This window comes from Mastigoproctus giganteus, chromosome 10, assembly GCF_048544385.1.
Source record: "Mastigoproctus giganteus isolate SK-2022 chromosome 10, ASM4854438v1, whole genome shotgun sequence".
NCBI classification, from domain to species: Eukaryota; Metazoa; Arthropoda; class Arachnida; order Uropygi; family Thelyphonidae; genus Mastigoproctus; species Mastigoproctus giganteus.
Window position 1 is genome coordinate 144,121,924 of NC_143584.1, and position 16,318 is coordinate 144,138,241.

Sequence of the window (16,318 nt, forward strand, 5' to 3'; positions counted from 1 at the left end):
TAAGGTTATTATCACTTAAATTTTATGATTTATAAATTTAAAATATACAAAATCATCTGTTTTCCACCCTCAAACTGGAAAGTTGTTCTCCATCTTCAGTTTGGAAATTATGTTTTTAGAACAGACAGATTTAGATATAAAATCTAAATGATATACATGTGTTTAGCTTCATGGAATTTAATTGCATTATTGGTCAAATTTTTATATCCTGAGTACTTTTTACATATATCTAATATTAATTTATCACAGTGCTAACATAGTAAAATTTCAGACACCATTTGTTCACTAATAATAAATGGCTGTTGGCATTTATTATTATTGCACAAGAGTGTAGCTTAGCTTTTATGATTTCTAAATTTAAAATTTGTCTAATTAACTACTTTTTTTCACAGTGACAGAGTTATCTTCTGTCCTTGATTTAGTCTAAAAATATCAGTATTTTATTATATGTGATGTTCGCTCTTCTGTGCATGACACAAATTACTTTCCAACAGCCAGCTGTAGAGGGAAATCTGTTTCATGTTTCCTCATGAAGAAAAGGTCTTAACAAACATGCTAAGACCTTTTCTTCAATTTTCCAGTTGAAGAAAAAAAGCAAAAATAATTGATTAGACAGATTTTAAATTTTGGCATCATATAAAAATCTAAACTGTAATACTTAGTCCAATTTTAACATCAAATTCAAAAATTTCAGCTCAAATATAACAAAAAGGTATTGTGATTTTAAACATTTCTCACCAACCACATATTAAAATAAAACACGGAAACTGGAATTTTAAAAAACTATATGTTTACTACTATATATTTACAATTAAAATAACTTTACAACTAAAAAGGATAAAATACATAAAATATATATATACATCGAATAAAATACATTAAAATACCGGGTTAAGAGCGATAAAACCAACTGTCGCTTTCAAAGGCCCCTGCCGTCTTCTTCAGCAGTAGCTTCCTTGTACTGCAGTGCATCTTAAGTACCAGCAGGTTTACGGTCTGAATCACGTGTTTCATCGCCACGTGTTCTATTCTCCTGTGTACTGGGACCAGAAGTGGCTCGGGAACGTGTCATATGAAATTGTTCATCCCTTCTGAGGATCGTAGCCTCAAAGAGGGGATGAATCCACAAACATTTGTCTCTATTAATGTTCTCTGTCGAATTAATCCGCAAACTCTCGAGCCACTTGCGGTCCCAGAACCAATGCGCCCGATCAGTGATGATAGCTTCGTCCGGGGAGATCTGGTGTTGCTTCTCCCAAGGTAAAGCGTTAGATCTATTGAATGATCAAACAACTTATAAGGTTATTCAAAAAAGCCCATTGATGAATTTGGAACATCAGGTAAATAGAATGGTTCAGAGTTGGCTAAAGTCCAACAAAATTTCCAAAGAGCAGTATTGGATATTACACGCTACAGGGAGCCAGATACCGAGATTTTATGGCTTACCAAAAACACACAAAGGGGGTGTACCACTTAGACCTATAGTTTCATTTATTGGCAATCCCACATATGCCTTGTCTGGTTTCCTGGCCAAAATACTGTCTCCATTAGTAGGAACTTCCGAATTCAGCTTCAAAGATAGTAAAGATTTTGTGCGCTTCATAAGAAGTCAGCACATAGAAGAAAATGAAGCTATGATATCTTTCGATGTGACATCGCTTTTTACGTGTATTCCCATCACCATGGGGTACTTTGCGCACACATGGCCTTACAGAATGATACCACCTTGAGTAGTAGAATGCAATTAAACTTAGAAGATATTTGCAAAAGTATAGAACTATGCCTCTCAAGCACCACCATGATTTTTGGTAATATTATGTATAAGCAGGTTAATGGTACAGCTATGGGCTCCCTTAGTGCGATTATAGCCAATCTAGTTATGGAGGAGCTCGAGGCTAGAATATTTAATGGTCGAGATCTTCCTATGCACCCATGGAAGAGATATGTGGATGATACATTCTCAGTTATTCAAAAGGGAAGTGAAAATGAAGTGTTGAATTTTTTAAATGGCTTCTCCCCATTCATACAGTTTACCTCGGAGGTACAGGAAGAAGGAATTTTGCCAACAATTAAAAACTAAAGTCTACAGGAAACCGATGTGTAAAGGCCAGTACTCACTATAATTCTGCCCAGAACAATCATCATAGGAACAGTATGGTCAGAGCGTTAATAGACAGGGAAAAATTGTGCTGTAGTACCTCCGAGGATAGGAAAGAAGAATATGAACGTGTCACGGCAGATCTTACAAAGTGTGACTACCCCCAGAGGATTACACAAAAGTATATTGGAGAAAATCAGAGGAGAGGCGAACTCTTCACTCCAATAGCCACTGCATACATTCCCTACTATCCGGGCTTAACTGAGCATATAACTAGGGTACTAAGAAATTATCAGACACGTTGTGTGCAGATTCCAGGCCGGAAGCTGCACACAATCATTTCACAAGTAAAAGACCCCATTCAAAAAGAGAATGCTAGTGGGGTCATGTATAGTATTAAATGCCCGGATTGTGGGGAATGTTATGTAGGGGAAACAAAGTGCCATCTCAAAGAACGTCTGGGGGAGCACACTAAGGCAATAAGGAATGCAGATTACGGTAAGTCCGACGTGGCTGAGCATTTTTGGGAGAAGCAACACCAGATCTCCCCAGACGAAGCTATCATCACTGATCGGGCGCATAGGTTCTGGGACCGCAAGTGGCTCGAGAGTTTGCGGATTAATTCGACAGAGAACATTAATAGAGACAAGTGTTTGCGGATTCATCCCCTCTTTGAGGCTACGATCCTCAGAAGGGATGAACAATTTCATATGACACGTTCCCCGAGCCGCTTCCAGTCCCAGTACACAGGAGAATAGAACACGTGGCGATGAAACACGTGATTTAGACCGTGAACCTGCTGGTGCTTAAGATGCACTGCAGTACAAGGAAGCTACCGCTGAAGAAGAAGGCAGGAGCCTTTGAAAGCTATGGTCGGTTTTATCTCTCTTAACCCGATATTTTAATGTATTTTATTCAATGTATATATATATTTTATGTATTTTATCCTTTTTAGTTTTAAAGTTATTTTAATTGTAAATATATAGTAGTAAACATATAGTTTTTTAAAATTCCAGTTTCCGTGTTTTATTTTAATACATGGTTGGTGAGAAACATTTAAAATCACAATATGAATTTACCCAACCCAGAGGCCTATTTGAGGAACTATAACAAAAAGGATCCAGATAACAAATAAGTCTAAATCTAAAGATAAGAATCATAGACTTTGATGCTTTTTTACTTGAAAGAACCTGTATGTAAGCAACATTATATGTGTAGGGAGCCCATTTGCAATGCAATGGCATTAGTGCTACATTTTAGTATCAATTCAGTATTTTATTATCAACATATGCATCTTAGAATTAAAGTAATATATATATAAATTTATCATATATATATATAAAATTTTAATGTGTATTTTAATGATTAGTTAATAAGAAGACTGTATTGAAAGTTCAGTGTAGTTGGAGCTTAAATATATTGCAGAAATATATGAAAACTTTTCTTATCTATGTCAAGGTGCTATGCTTATTTAAAATCTAAATTTACACTTACAGTATCATGAAATTTGGAGCTCTCAAAATCAAACTTTGTGTTAAAAGACATGTTCCTCCCCTCCTTATTTAAAAACAATCAAGAACCCTTTAACCCTTTATGCTGCTTGTAGATAAATTATGAACAGGCACAATTTGGTATCAGTAGCCCTTGTTCATTAAACCCAACACCAACAACAAACCTTTAACCCTTTCACTCAGAATCCCAAAGATGTATGGCAAACAATATTTAGAATTTGTTTTATTGAGCCACCAAAAGTGTGGCTACTTTCATTTATGGAATTGCATTATAATTGCATATGTAAAGTTTCATAAATTAATAATTTAGTGTAACTCTACTGTATATTCATTTTCACTTGCTTAAACACTCTGTTGTGGTAATTAATACATTCTCTATTGTGCCTTTTAATGGCGAACTAGCATCTACTTTGTAGTAGATGCTAGTATAGTTTAAGTTTTGTTTGGTGGATTGCTCCAGCTGGTGGACTATACCTTTGTTGTAGCGTTGTTGGTTGTTGCGGTCTCCTTATTGAAGTCTTCAGAAGTGTTTCTGAGTGTTTATGTTAATTGTATTGTTCACAATTTTGTATTATACCATTTAAAAATTTTCACTCCAAATGTGAGTGATCACTTTAAGTACACTAAGTTAATTCTTTTGTTATTGCCTTAGCACTCATCCTCTCTCTTGTTTTAATTTAGTAGAATTATTATTTCACTTCTTGTGGTGATAAATTAAGTTTTTGTTGGTCTATTTGATTATTACAATTAGTAATATCAGTTAAATTGATTGATTCTGTTATTACCTTTAATTGTATATAGTAGCTATTCTTTTGTTGTTATTTCTTGAGTGGTTGCCTGCTTTCAGAAGCTTTAATTGATTTTTCCAATCACCTTTTAGTTGATGTATTTTCTTTAATCATGACTAAGTTTTAGTCGCCGTAATTCTCTTTTGTGCTTGTGAAATTGGGCTTGTTGGTTGCTTCAAGTTGATGCAATTGTACATATTATGGTTTTATATATAACTTATTGATTTAATTTATTTACTATAAGCATCTAATTCCTTCTGTTCTTTTCCCTACTAGCAGAGTTGATTGGGCTATCTTCCTTGCTAGTTAGGGCTCTTATCTATACTCCTGTTTAGGATTTTTTTTTTTCTTTTTTTTTGTCCCTCTAAGATTGCTCCTCCTTAGAGGGACTGAAGTTTCTCTACTAGTTTTATTTCTATTTATTACTGTTACTTTTCTTGTCTCTTTTCTCCAACTTTTCTCCTTCCCGAACCTTTCTTTTCTGGTTCCAATAAGTGTAATTATATAGTAGTTCCTGGAGCGCCTCCACGTGGCTAGGGACGGGAGTCGGGATGCAGGTAGCTTGCTCCCTCTGCCTCTCGGCTGCTAAGACTCCAGGGCCGGCAAACAACAACCATCACAACACACACATATACTTACACACACACACATTTACACACACTTGCTGGCTATAAATAACCTACAGATGCTACATGGTATATAGGGGTAACCCTGGAGGCCGTAATCAATACAAGAATACCTTGTCCCTTTCACTTGCTCATACCCAGATTTGGGCTTCCTGAGTACCGTAACTGTTCACATTCACCACTGTGCATGATTGTATGAGACTGCTGCACTCATACAACTTGTGCTTCCTCCTATGGTGCTGGTAATAATAAAATTTAGTTTAGTGTGCGTGTAGTCATGGTGTGGACAGGTACTGGGAAACAGCCTTCCTGGTGACTGCTTCCGGGTAGCTAAGTGACCAGAAACAGCATAACAACATGCACACTATGCAAACATAGCACTACACTAATTTCTGGCAATTGTACAGAGTTTTGTATATCATCACAGAGAACCATGGTGGAGTTGAACTAATGTTTAGATGGCCACCTTACATAAGACAACATATAAGTTTTGAAGACAGAATTTACATATTGCTGATATAAATCTAGGAGAGCCTTGGCAAAAAAAACCTTCATTGCTTACAAATACTATGCTATAAACTATACAAATACTAGCTTATGTTTTGGAATACACTTGCCAATCTATTCAGAAATATTCATTTAAAATAAATTGAGCATTTTATTAATATTAACACTCAAGATTAAGTTTATAATGCCCCAGCCCAAGTCTTGATTTCTTTCTTATGTAAAATTAGTTTTAATTTGTTTAATTCTCATAGCTAATTTTGAGTATATGCTCTGTTTAATTTTTTTTTTTTTTTTTATGTGAAAGAAATTCACTTATAATGTTCATAATACAATAAGTGTGTTGGGTTTCTATAACCTCTAGGAAATTGCTAAAATGAGGGCAGCTCGTAGGCTTTGGGCTCATCTTATAAAAGAGCACTTTAATCCCAAAAATACAAAGTCCATGATGCTCAGAACTCACTCGCAGACCTCAGGCTGGTCGCTTACCGAACAGGTAAATAAATTTCAATGATTTATCATAATTAGCCCAAATTAGAAAATCCAGTGTTAATTTTAAAGAGAAGTGCCTGTGAATTATTGATAAGAAATATCAATAAGAAATTAGAAAATTCAGTGCTAATTTTAAAGAGAAGTGCCTGTGAATTATTGATAAGAAATAGTTAAATGAAATTTCAAAATTGGAATTAACAAGTACATCACAGATACACAACATTCTGTTGGGAAGGCTAGTTGCACTGGTTGGGGGGGGGGGAACCCTTCACATTTTTTAGCTCCCTGTTAAAATTTAAGGTGATTCTTGTAGATTTGACGTGGCTCAATTCAAATATGGCAACCATATTACTATAACACTCACCAATTTTAAGGGAGAAAGGATTAAAGTTAAAAACTAAGTTTCTAACTAAAAAATATTTCATATATTTTAACAAAATGTTATATACAGTACTAAATATTGAACAATGGGTCTATTAACTGTATTCTATTTACAAAACTATATAACAAAACACTTATTTTATAGTTGTCCTTTTATATTGTCCATTGGTGTCTCCCATACAAGATTACCTGGTATTTTCCCTGGTATTTTTTCCCTTATGAAAAAATCTTGGTGAAACATTATATATCTTGGTGAAACATTTCACCATGTTCATTGGAGATTGCTCCCAAGTTTTCAGGAAAAAAAGTCTAAATGGAAATGTAGGAAATGAAGCTTTGGGCCAATGGTATAGATGGATACTTATTTTCATTAAGGAGTAAAACTGCTTTCATAATGACCTTGGATGAATCAATGAAAAGCCTCCACTACTTGAGGACGTGCTCCAGATGTACCTCTTTCATTAATTCATGGACATTGTTTCAATAAACCAAACCACCATCCATGGAGTAATAGGTCATTACATTAGATTACCTCTTGCCCAAAGACACCTTTACAGCCTTTTCAAGAAGATTCCACTGCTGAAGCCATGATCCTAGTGATTGAGTCTTGGTTTTGGAGAGGTCCAAATCTCTGACCAAATCGTTCATTCTTGCCTGAGTGATTATATGAAGTTATGCAGTATCAAGAGTTGAAAATTCTGGACCTGTACTTGTTCTGGGCCACCAAATACGGAGGATGCGGAAAGGTTAAGGAATGACCACTGCATATCCTGGAGCAATATGGCCTTAGTTGCTAATGCTCCTAAAAACCAAAAAAAATAAACAACAAACTTGTTCTGGGTTCTGCATCTTCTGGAGCCTCCTTTTCCAATTCTGAATCAGCATCAAGTGCATAACTTTCTGGTGGCTTTGGTACTAGCATTGGACCATTGTAAAGAACTGGCCTTAGAGCAGAAGGTATGTTGGGATACTCTACTTTATGCTTGGATTTCCTAGAAAAACTAGAAATATTGGTCATGCAAAAGTAACAATTGTTTAGGTCTTGATGTTCCTGCCATATCACCTGAACAGCAAAAGTCATCAATTTATGACTACATCTAAGCCAGCCTGTTAATATCATTGAACATAAGCTACAGGAAATCTTTGGAGTACATATGCTTTATCTTGATCTCTGACCTTACATCCAAAATAAAGTTCATAGGCTTTTCTCACAAGTTGTGAGAGTGACTTCTGCTTCAAATTTAATACACTTCTCCACAAATGTAGCAAAAGCTATCAGACTTATTTTGGCAAGAATGCAACATATTTCATGTATGGTTGAGATGTGCGCACATAAGAACACAATTAACAAATTTTAGATTTTTTTTTTTTTTTTTTTTGTAATTTAAACATAGTTCACGATTTACACTTATGCACATAATAATCGTTTATAAACACTAATTCACTACACTTTGGTCACCGCTTGCTCTCTGAAACACATACTTCTGAATAGATTGCGTTAATTTTACCCATGTTCGCAATATATATTTTACCGCTTTTACTCATCCGACTGAGCCTTATACACTCAGTCAGATTTTATCAGACAACGACCACGTGTCAGCAGTTTTTAAGTTTTTACAAGCTATTAATATATATACACATATATAAATTGGATAATTTTCTTTTAAACTTATACTGCCTTATATATATATATATATATATATAAATAACAATTTGATGAGGTAACCTTTTTAAAGGTTACCTCGTCAAATAAATTCTGGTAACCTTTTTAAAGGTTACCAGAATTTATTTTTGTTGATATTTTAATATTTTCTTGGTGCAGTATAACCGTAGTCGTTTTTATGCCAATAAAATCAAAATCAAATCAAATCACATACTTCTTGAAATACGAAAATGCTTGCTTGGTGCAGAACTCACTTGGTTCTGCACCAAGCAAGTTGCAGAACCAAGTGGGTTCTGCACCTTGCTTATATACTGGTAGAGAAGTTTCTAGAAGGCTCATAATGTTTCTAAAGAACTCCTTCAAAATTTCTAGAACCTTCCATTAACATCCTGACCTTTCTTTCACATGTAAAAATGTTCTAGAATGTTCTGGAGCATTCTTGAATGTTCTAGAAAGCTCCTGAATATTCTAGAAAAAAAAAAAATAGATAAAATAGATGGTAAAGATAATTAAACCAACTATAGGTTGTGGCTTTTGGCCATTAATCTATGATATTTGTAAACTAAGGGTGATGAGAATTTTTTAAGCGCATATCTTAGTTTTCGAACATATTTCCTGTGAGAAACTGTTGAAATTATTTCAGGGTGGAAGTTGATGCTGACCAGTTTATTAGACTGCAAGCAATATTTCAAATATAAACTGTCTAGCATTTTTAAATTGCTTACATCATTTATTTCTTATTTGTTCAAAAAAAATAAGTTACATTTTAATATTCAGTAGTTTTAATTTATTCTGTCAATTCAATTCCTGGTGATAAGCTTTCTTGCATATCCCATAATATTTTCATTATTTCAGTTTTTGATTTTTTATCAAAAATAATTAAAAAATAGAAAAGAAACCCCTCAGTGTTCTTAATTGAATTTTATCCCATATATCAATAAACTGTATACATGCATTGAATTTGTGTATCCATGCAACATATTATATAACTTGTTACTAAACTGGTTAAAACACTCCCTGAATTAGCTGAAAGTTATCATTCAGTTCATATCATTCATATAGGTATCATTCAGTTATCAATTTTATAATTAAAAATTAATTTATTTGATTCTGGTTAATGTTATAAAATCACTCATTCGAAACATCTTTAGGCCTTCTGAGTGATATGAAATGCCTTTGTAGATGCGAACTGTGAGGGTATAATCATGGATAACCATATTCAAGAATGGCTCTGATAATGCATAATAGATTATGATAATAAATACAGAAAACTACAGGTAGTTCTCGACTTTACAAGTTAATTCATTCCTAGCACGTGCACGCTAGGAACGAATTAACTTGTAAAGCAGGAATTAAATCCCATAGACATAATGTTAAAAATAGGGGTTACATTCTCAACAATGAAATTAGTTAGCTAATTAGTTTGTTTAAACAATGATTGATTTATCCAATAAATTAAAATGTAGCCTGTAAAGTCAAGCAAATTATAATAATAAAGAAATTATTTATGACTTACAAATTTTAAAAGATGTTTATTCTTCATTATCGACTAAATACACACTCGTTGATCACTTATTATTGGCTCAGCACTCATTGATTTGTTGCACAAGTAGTTGTCTTCTTCAGAAATGCTTTGAGAGGTGTTTGTTTCCAAGGTAATCTTCTATTTTCTTTATAAATTTCAATAGATGCATAAGAATTTTTTAATGGAAAACAAAAATTGCAACTAACATGATTTGCACGGAGTAACAAGTTTACGAAGCTTAAAAAAAGAATGAAGAGAAGATTCTGAAATTTTATTTAGGTTTTTTATACGATTGAAGATTTCAGTAAAGGGGAAACACATTTCACCATAATAACGCAAAAAACCACACAATTCCAACTATAGGTATTTTCACAAATGCAATAACATCAAGTTTACTACCCGTTTATAATTGCTTGCAGTAACAGAAAAGCCCAATAAACCGGAAAGTGCAAATTGTTTTTATTGTTTTATGGTCGTGACCTCCAGAAATGTGCTTTAGAAAAATGTCGCAAAGACATTCAAAATTGGTTCTTATAATAGAACATATGATAATGATGAAAGTGTAGTGCATCTTATTGATTTGAATTGGTAACTAATACAATTTACACTATAAAAATGACCTTTTAGAGAGTTACATAGCGAAAATTTCAACTTCTGAGGTTGTGGAAAGAATTACCAAAAAACAACGTGTTATTGGGTACACATTACGATATTTTCACGATATGATGGTGTCTCTGGAACAGATTAATATCGTAAAGCTGGGTACACTGTATTGTATAGCTACGCGCGTGGTTTGAAATGCTGTATTTACGAATGTTTAACATTCATTTTTTGCAATTAATGTTCATATTTTCGATTTTGTTGATACTTTGAAAAAAAAAAAAAAAAACTCATGAACCCAGGAACTCGTAAAGCGAGAACTGCCTGTACTTACAAGAATTGCGAAGTATCATAACAATACTTAAAAACTATACTTCATAACTGAACAGTAAAAATCAGAATGGTTGTAAATCATCAGTTTTTAAAAAATGACTTGCACCCATCTACATATTTTTTACCTTACTTCCTTTTATTTTGCATTATTTAAATTAAGTCATTAGTTCCATGAGTGACCACAGCAAGCAATGCTCGTTATCATACTGAATGGAAATTAGAAACTATTCAGAAAGGGTGGTGTAAGTCTGCCAGATTATGTTTACAGTATTGGAAACTGTAGTTCGTTTCCAATTTTAAAAATTTTAAATTCATTATTGCTACTTTGAATAACCTCGAGGGTGATAATATTCATATTATCTCAAATGTAGTTTTACTGGTTGGGCATCTATGAACAGTGTATTAAAATAGAGAAGATGACTTCTGTTTATCACAAAAAAATTTAACTGTAGGTGAACCCAGAAGAGTTTTCTTCTGTAACACCATAGAAAAGAGCATCACTAGTTGGGGGAGAACGAAAACTTTTTCAGTCAACTGGTTAAAGATGCAATGGATTTGATATGGAAAAAATCAGCCTTTTGAAACTCTGTAAAAGGAGACTCTTTAAGATTTTACAAAGTTTGAGACTTGGAATTTAAAAGAAAACTTTGGTTAGCTTTTCAATTGAAAAGTTAAATAAAATTTCACTTATTGCAAATGAAAAATTATGTACAACAAAATAACCTGTCACAAAGTTTAAGGAAAAGAATATTAAGAAATCCTTGCCATTTATTCCTTCTGTGTTGCACACCCGTTGAGGAAACAGAGGATGAGGGGTCTTGAGACTTAAGTAAAGAAGAATAGATTTAAATGTCATCAGACAGAATTTAGTTATGTTGTGGTTTCCTTTATATTTTATTCAAAAATATTAAATATTTTTTCTATTAAAGTTTCATTATTTTCTAATTAGTTTTTTTATCTTCTCATTTCATGTGAAAATTAAAATAAAGTGGCATAAGTCAGTTTTGCTATTCAGAAATTGTTTATTTCTCTTGTTTTGATATAAGCTTAAGCAATTCTTACAAAACAAAATTGGTGGCAATACTACATGTGCATGCAGAATAGTGATTGTTAGGTTACACAGACTCATCCACACCAAATTGTTCTAGGGGAAACACTCATAACATATTTCCTTTGAACATCTTTTATAGTCAAACAATGGTTTTGTTCAAAATCATATATGAATATCAAAACCAAATTTTAAGCAAAATATCTTGATTCTTTAATACCAAATGAATCAACAATTTCACAATTAGTAACCTATTTTTGTAAACGTTAGTGTACACGAAAAAAAGAAAAAGGATTGTCATCATTGTTAAGCACTACTAGGTGGTAGATGCCTCCCATTAACAAGTGCAATACCACCACTTTGCTATTGGAGGCTTGAAGTGATCGAATCCATGTTTAGTGTCCAGAGCAAAGTTCCAGTCAACCCTCCCCATATCTCTTCCATCATGCAGTATGTTTGATGTCCTTTGAAGTTATGATGAATGACATGGCAAGATCTAAACTTCCTTACATTTTAAGGATATAACTCTAAAATGGTGTTCGCAGGCCGGCCGCTAGTTAGTACACCGGACCGAACCTATTGGTAACTCTCTAGGAAGCTTCCGGATCAGCTAGTGTATAATCTTGCTACCTCTACTCTGCCAGATAGTGACTGGAGGGAGTCCAAGTAGTGTGTATGCAGGGAGCATTGTTGGCCATGTTATATTAAGGATCTGAGTATATTCTTACTGTGTTTGCCATATCCAAAAATTTCATTACTTCATACACATGGGCACCTCCGTAGCCAGGTGGGAAGGAGCAACAGTGCGTAGCACACGCTTCTTGATTAGACCGGGGTTCGAGCCTGTCACCACCAAATACGGAGGATGTGGAAAGGTCAGGGAATGACCACCGCATATCCTGGAGCGATATGGCCTTAAGTTGCTAATGCTCCTAAAAACCAAACAACAACAACGACAACAACAACTTCATACAGCATGTCTCCCCCCCCCCCCCACTTTTTCTTACTACTGAATATACCATGAATTGTCAAACTAATAGAGCAAACTTAGCTGTGAAAAGATCTAAACCTCCTAAACACTTCCTAGTTCATTTTACAAATATATGTGGTCTCATTTCTAATCTCAATGATGTCCATTTCCACTTAATCTGCCAAACCCAATGTGCTTTTTTCTGACAGAATCTCAGTTATCAGTTGATTCAACTACTGCTCATCTCAGTTGCCCAAATTATTCGCTATATGATTCCTTTTACCTCACAGGTGGTACTTGTGCATATGACCATTCCGATATTCCCTGTCAGAGACTTGGTAATTTGGAATCTCCTCTTTTTGATCTTCTCTGGCTTAAAATTTCATTGTGTCAAATTCATTGTGTCATACTACCTCATTGTGTCAAATTCATTGTGTCATACTACCTCATTGTGTCAAATTCATCTGTTGTCTCTACCGTTCTCCCAACTCCATTAATCACTTGGAGCTCTCTGACTTCCTCTCTTTGCAACTTGACTTTCTCCAGTCCAACTTTCCTAACAGTGAGATAATTTTCCTTGGTGATTTTAATGTTCACAAATCCAGCTGGCTTCTGTTTTCTAGTCACACAGACCCAGCTGGTTGAGATGCTGACGATGCTGATGCATCGTCAGCATCAGCATTAGAATGTTCATTTACCTACAAGAATACAGGACAATCCTATCCATACAGTCAACATGCTTCATCTTTTTCTCACAAACAATCTTTCTAAGTACACTGTCGAAGTGAGTGGTCCTTTAGGCACCTCAGATCACAACTTGGTGATTGTCTCTTCTCCAATGGAGCCTTTATCTCATGGCTATTCCCAACCTCGTGTTGTTTGGCATTACAAGAATGCAAAATGGGATGACCTGTGAGATTTCTTTTCTTCTTTTCCTTGGTTGGATTACTGTTTCAAAACTTCTAATGTTAACGTTTGCTCAGATCGTGTCAGTGAAATTATTCTTGTAGGAATGGAATCCTTTATTCCACACTCCACTTTAAAATCTTGCCCTTTATCTAAACCTTGGTTTTCCAATAAATGTGCTAAGGCAGTTCAAGAGAAGAATGTTGCATATCATAATTGGCTTGTTTACAATTCTTCAGTTTCATTTTCTGCCTACACCAAAGCTCGCAACAATTGTAAAGCAATTGTTAATCATTCCAAACTGTATTTTAAACAGGCTAAGAGTAGAAAACTTGCTACTTGCCCTAATGGTGGCCGAGCATTCTGGTCTCTTGCCAAAGCTATTGGATGCTACTTTTACCCATCTCTGCTCCCACCTCTCTCAAAACCAGATGGTTCTGTTGTCACTTCAGCCAAGGATAAAGCTGACCTGCTAGCATCCCATTTTTCTTCCAATTCATGTATTAATGATCTTGGTAAAACACCTCTCACCATTCCCAACACATTCCATTTAATGCCTCCCTTCCGTAGTGTTCTGTCAAAAGGATATCAGAAGGATTTTGATAAATCTTAATGCTGAGAAATCTCCAGGTCCTGATGGTATTTCTCCATTTGTTCTCAAAACCTGTGCTCCTGAACTTACTCCTATTTTTCGCCTTTTTTCACTTTCTTATTCCAAACGTGTTTTTCCTTCTGCTTGGAAATTTGCTCACACCCAGCCAGTTCCTAAAAAGGGTGACAAATCCCTCCCATCCAGTTATCGTCCCATTACAATTACTTCTACTCTTTCTAAAGTAATGGAGAAATCAATTAACCGCCAACTCTTAAACTATCTAGAAACCTTCCGTCTGATCAACAATCGCCAGCATGGATTCTGTCGTTGTTGTTTTTGGTTTTTAGGAGCATTAGCAACTAAGGCCATATTGCTCCGGGATATGCAGTGGTCATTCCCTGACCTTTCCACATCCTCCATATTTGGTGGTGACGGGCTCGAACCCCGTTCTAATCAAGAAGCATGTGCTACACACTGCTGCTCCTTCCCATCTGGCTATGGAGGCACCTGGATTCCATCAGTGTCGATTCACTGTTGATATTCTGGCTTATGTTACCCATTTGCTGACAAATTCAATGGAAATGGTTGGTGAAACACAAGAGTTGCTTTTGACATGTCAAAGGCTTTCGATCATGTTTAGCATAAAGTTCTTTTAAACAAGCTTCCATCTTATGGTTTGCCAACTGGTTTTTTTAATTGGTTATCCAGTTTTCTCTCTGATCGCTCACTGAGGGTGATGGTAGCTGGCTTTCTGTCTTCTAACTTCTCCACTAATGCTGGTGTTGTCCCCGAAGGTTCAGTTCTTTTCCCCCACTCTTTTCCTCTTGTATATTAATAACCTTCCATTGACCGGAAATCTATCCATAGTTTTGTTGATAATAGCACATTACATTCCACTTTCCAGTTTGAGAAACCTCGCCCTGCTCAATCAGCTTCAATTTCTCAAATGTCTGCTACCAATTCCTGAAATGTTCATCTCCAGATGATTCTCCAGTGGGGCAGAGACAATGTACTTGATTTCAATTGTTGTAAAACTCAGTCTTGTCTTATATCTTGCATAAAGGATTCATCTGTTCCTGTGTCTGTCTTTGGTGACACTCCGATTTCTAGGCATATGATATATCTCTTTTGGGGATTACCAAAAGTCTCTCTTGGCACAGGCACATTACAAATATTGCTTCCTCTGCTTCTAAAAAATTTGGTTTTCTCTTTCGCTGTTGGCGTTACTTTTCTTCCAAACAGCTGTACACTTGTACAAATTGCAAATCCCCTCTACCGTGGAATATTGTTCCCACATCCGGGGCGGTGCTCCCAAAACCTCTCTCAGGCTTCTAGATTCCGTTCAGAAGAGGGCAATTTGGTTAATTAATGACTCCTCTAACAGACCCTCTCCATTCTCTGTCTCATCGATGTTTTTCTGCTACATGCCTTTTCTACAGATACTTCCACTAGCACTGTTCTTCTGAATTGGCTTCTATAATTCCTTCTCTCTCTTTTAAAACAGTCTGAACACGTGCCGCCACCAGCCAACTTCCATTTACTGTCCAACTTCCAACTCACAGAACCAATTTTTCATCTTCCTCCTTTATTCATTCAACTGCCATTTTCTGGAATAACCTTCCTTCATACATATTTCCCGAATATTGCAGTCTACAGAAGTTCAAGTCTAATGTCAACAAATATCTTCTTTCGTCTTCTCAACCTCCAACCCATTCACGGTACTAAGTACTATAGGTTCTAATACCTCTCGTGTTTGGGGTGTTCATAAAGAGAAAAAAAAAAAAAGCAAAGAAATACTTGAAGGTGTTAATCAATGTATATTTCTGTTGACCAGAAATTCAGTGAGAAGACCCATTTGCAATGTGGGTGATGGTAGATAGCTCTCTGTCTTCTAACTTCTCCACTAATGCAGGTGTTCCCCAAGGTTCAGTTCTTTCTCCACCTTTTTCCTCTTGTATATTATTGACCTTCTTCCATTGACTGGAAATCCTATCCACAGTTTTGCTGACGACAGCACATTGCATTCTAATTTCCAAATTTGAGAAACCTTGCTGTGCATAAACTGCTTCAACTTCTTGAATAAATAAAAAGAAAAGTAAATGTAAACTGCAGCCATTATCAATCCACTGCAGGATGGAAGCCTCCTCGACAATTCATGTTGAGGGAAATGGACCATAATCTGCCATGCTGGTCCTGTGCAGATTGACAGATCAACCATATGTAGCAGTCAGTGGGTTGTGCCCAGTCTACTCAAGGAACATGTGCTACTGCACTCCCATTC

General features: G+C 35.3%; 1 protein-coding gene across 1 annotated transcript in view; it reads left to right on the forward strand.

Moving 5' to 3' along the window:
* Positions 1 to 16,318, forward strand: part of LOC150079334 (methylmalonyl-CoA mutase, mitochondrial-like) — a 253,034-nt gene that overhangs the window by 157,154 nt on the left and 79,562 nt on the right. The window contains exon 8 of the mRNA XM_090383601.1: positions 5,892 to 6,023. Coding sequence (XP_090239727.1) covers positions 5,892 to 6,023 — 132 coding nt within the window. The remainder of the gene's footprint in view (positions 1 to 5,891; positions 6,024 to 16,318) is intronic.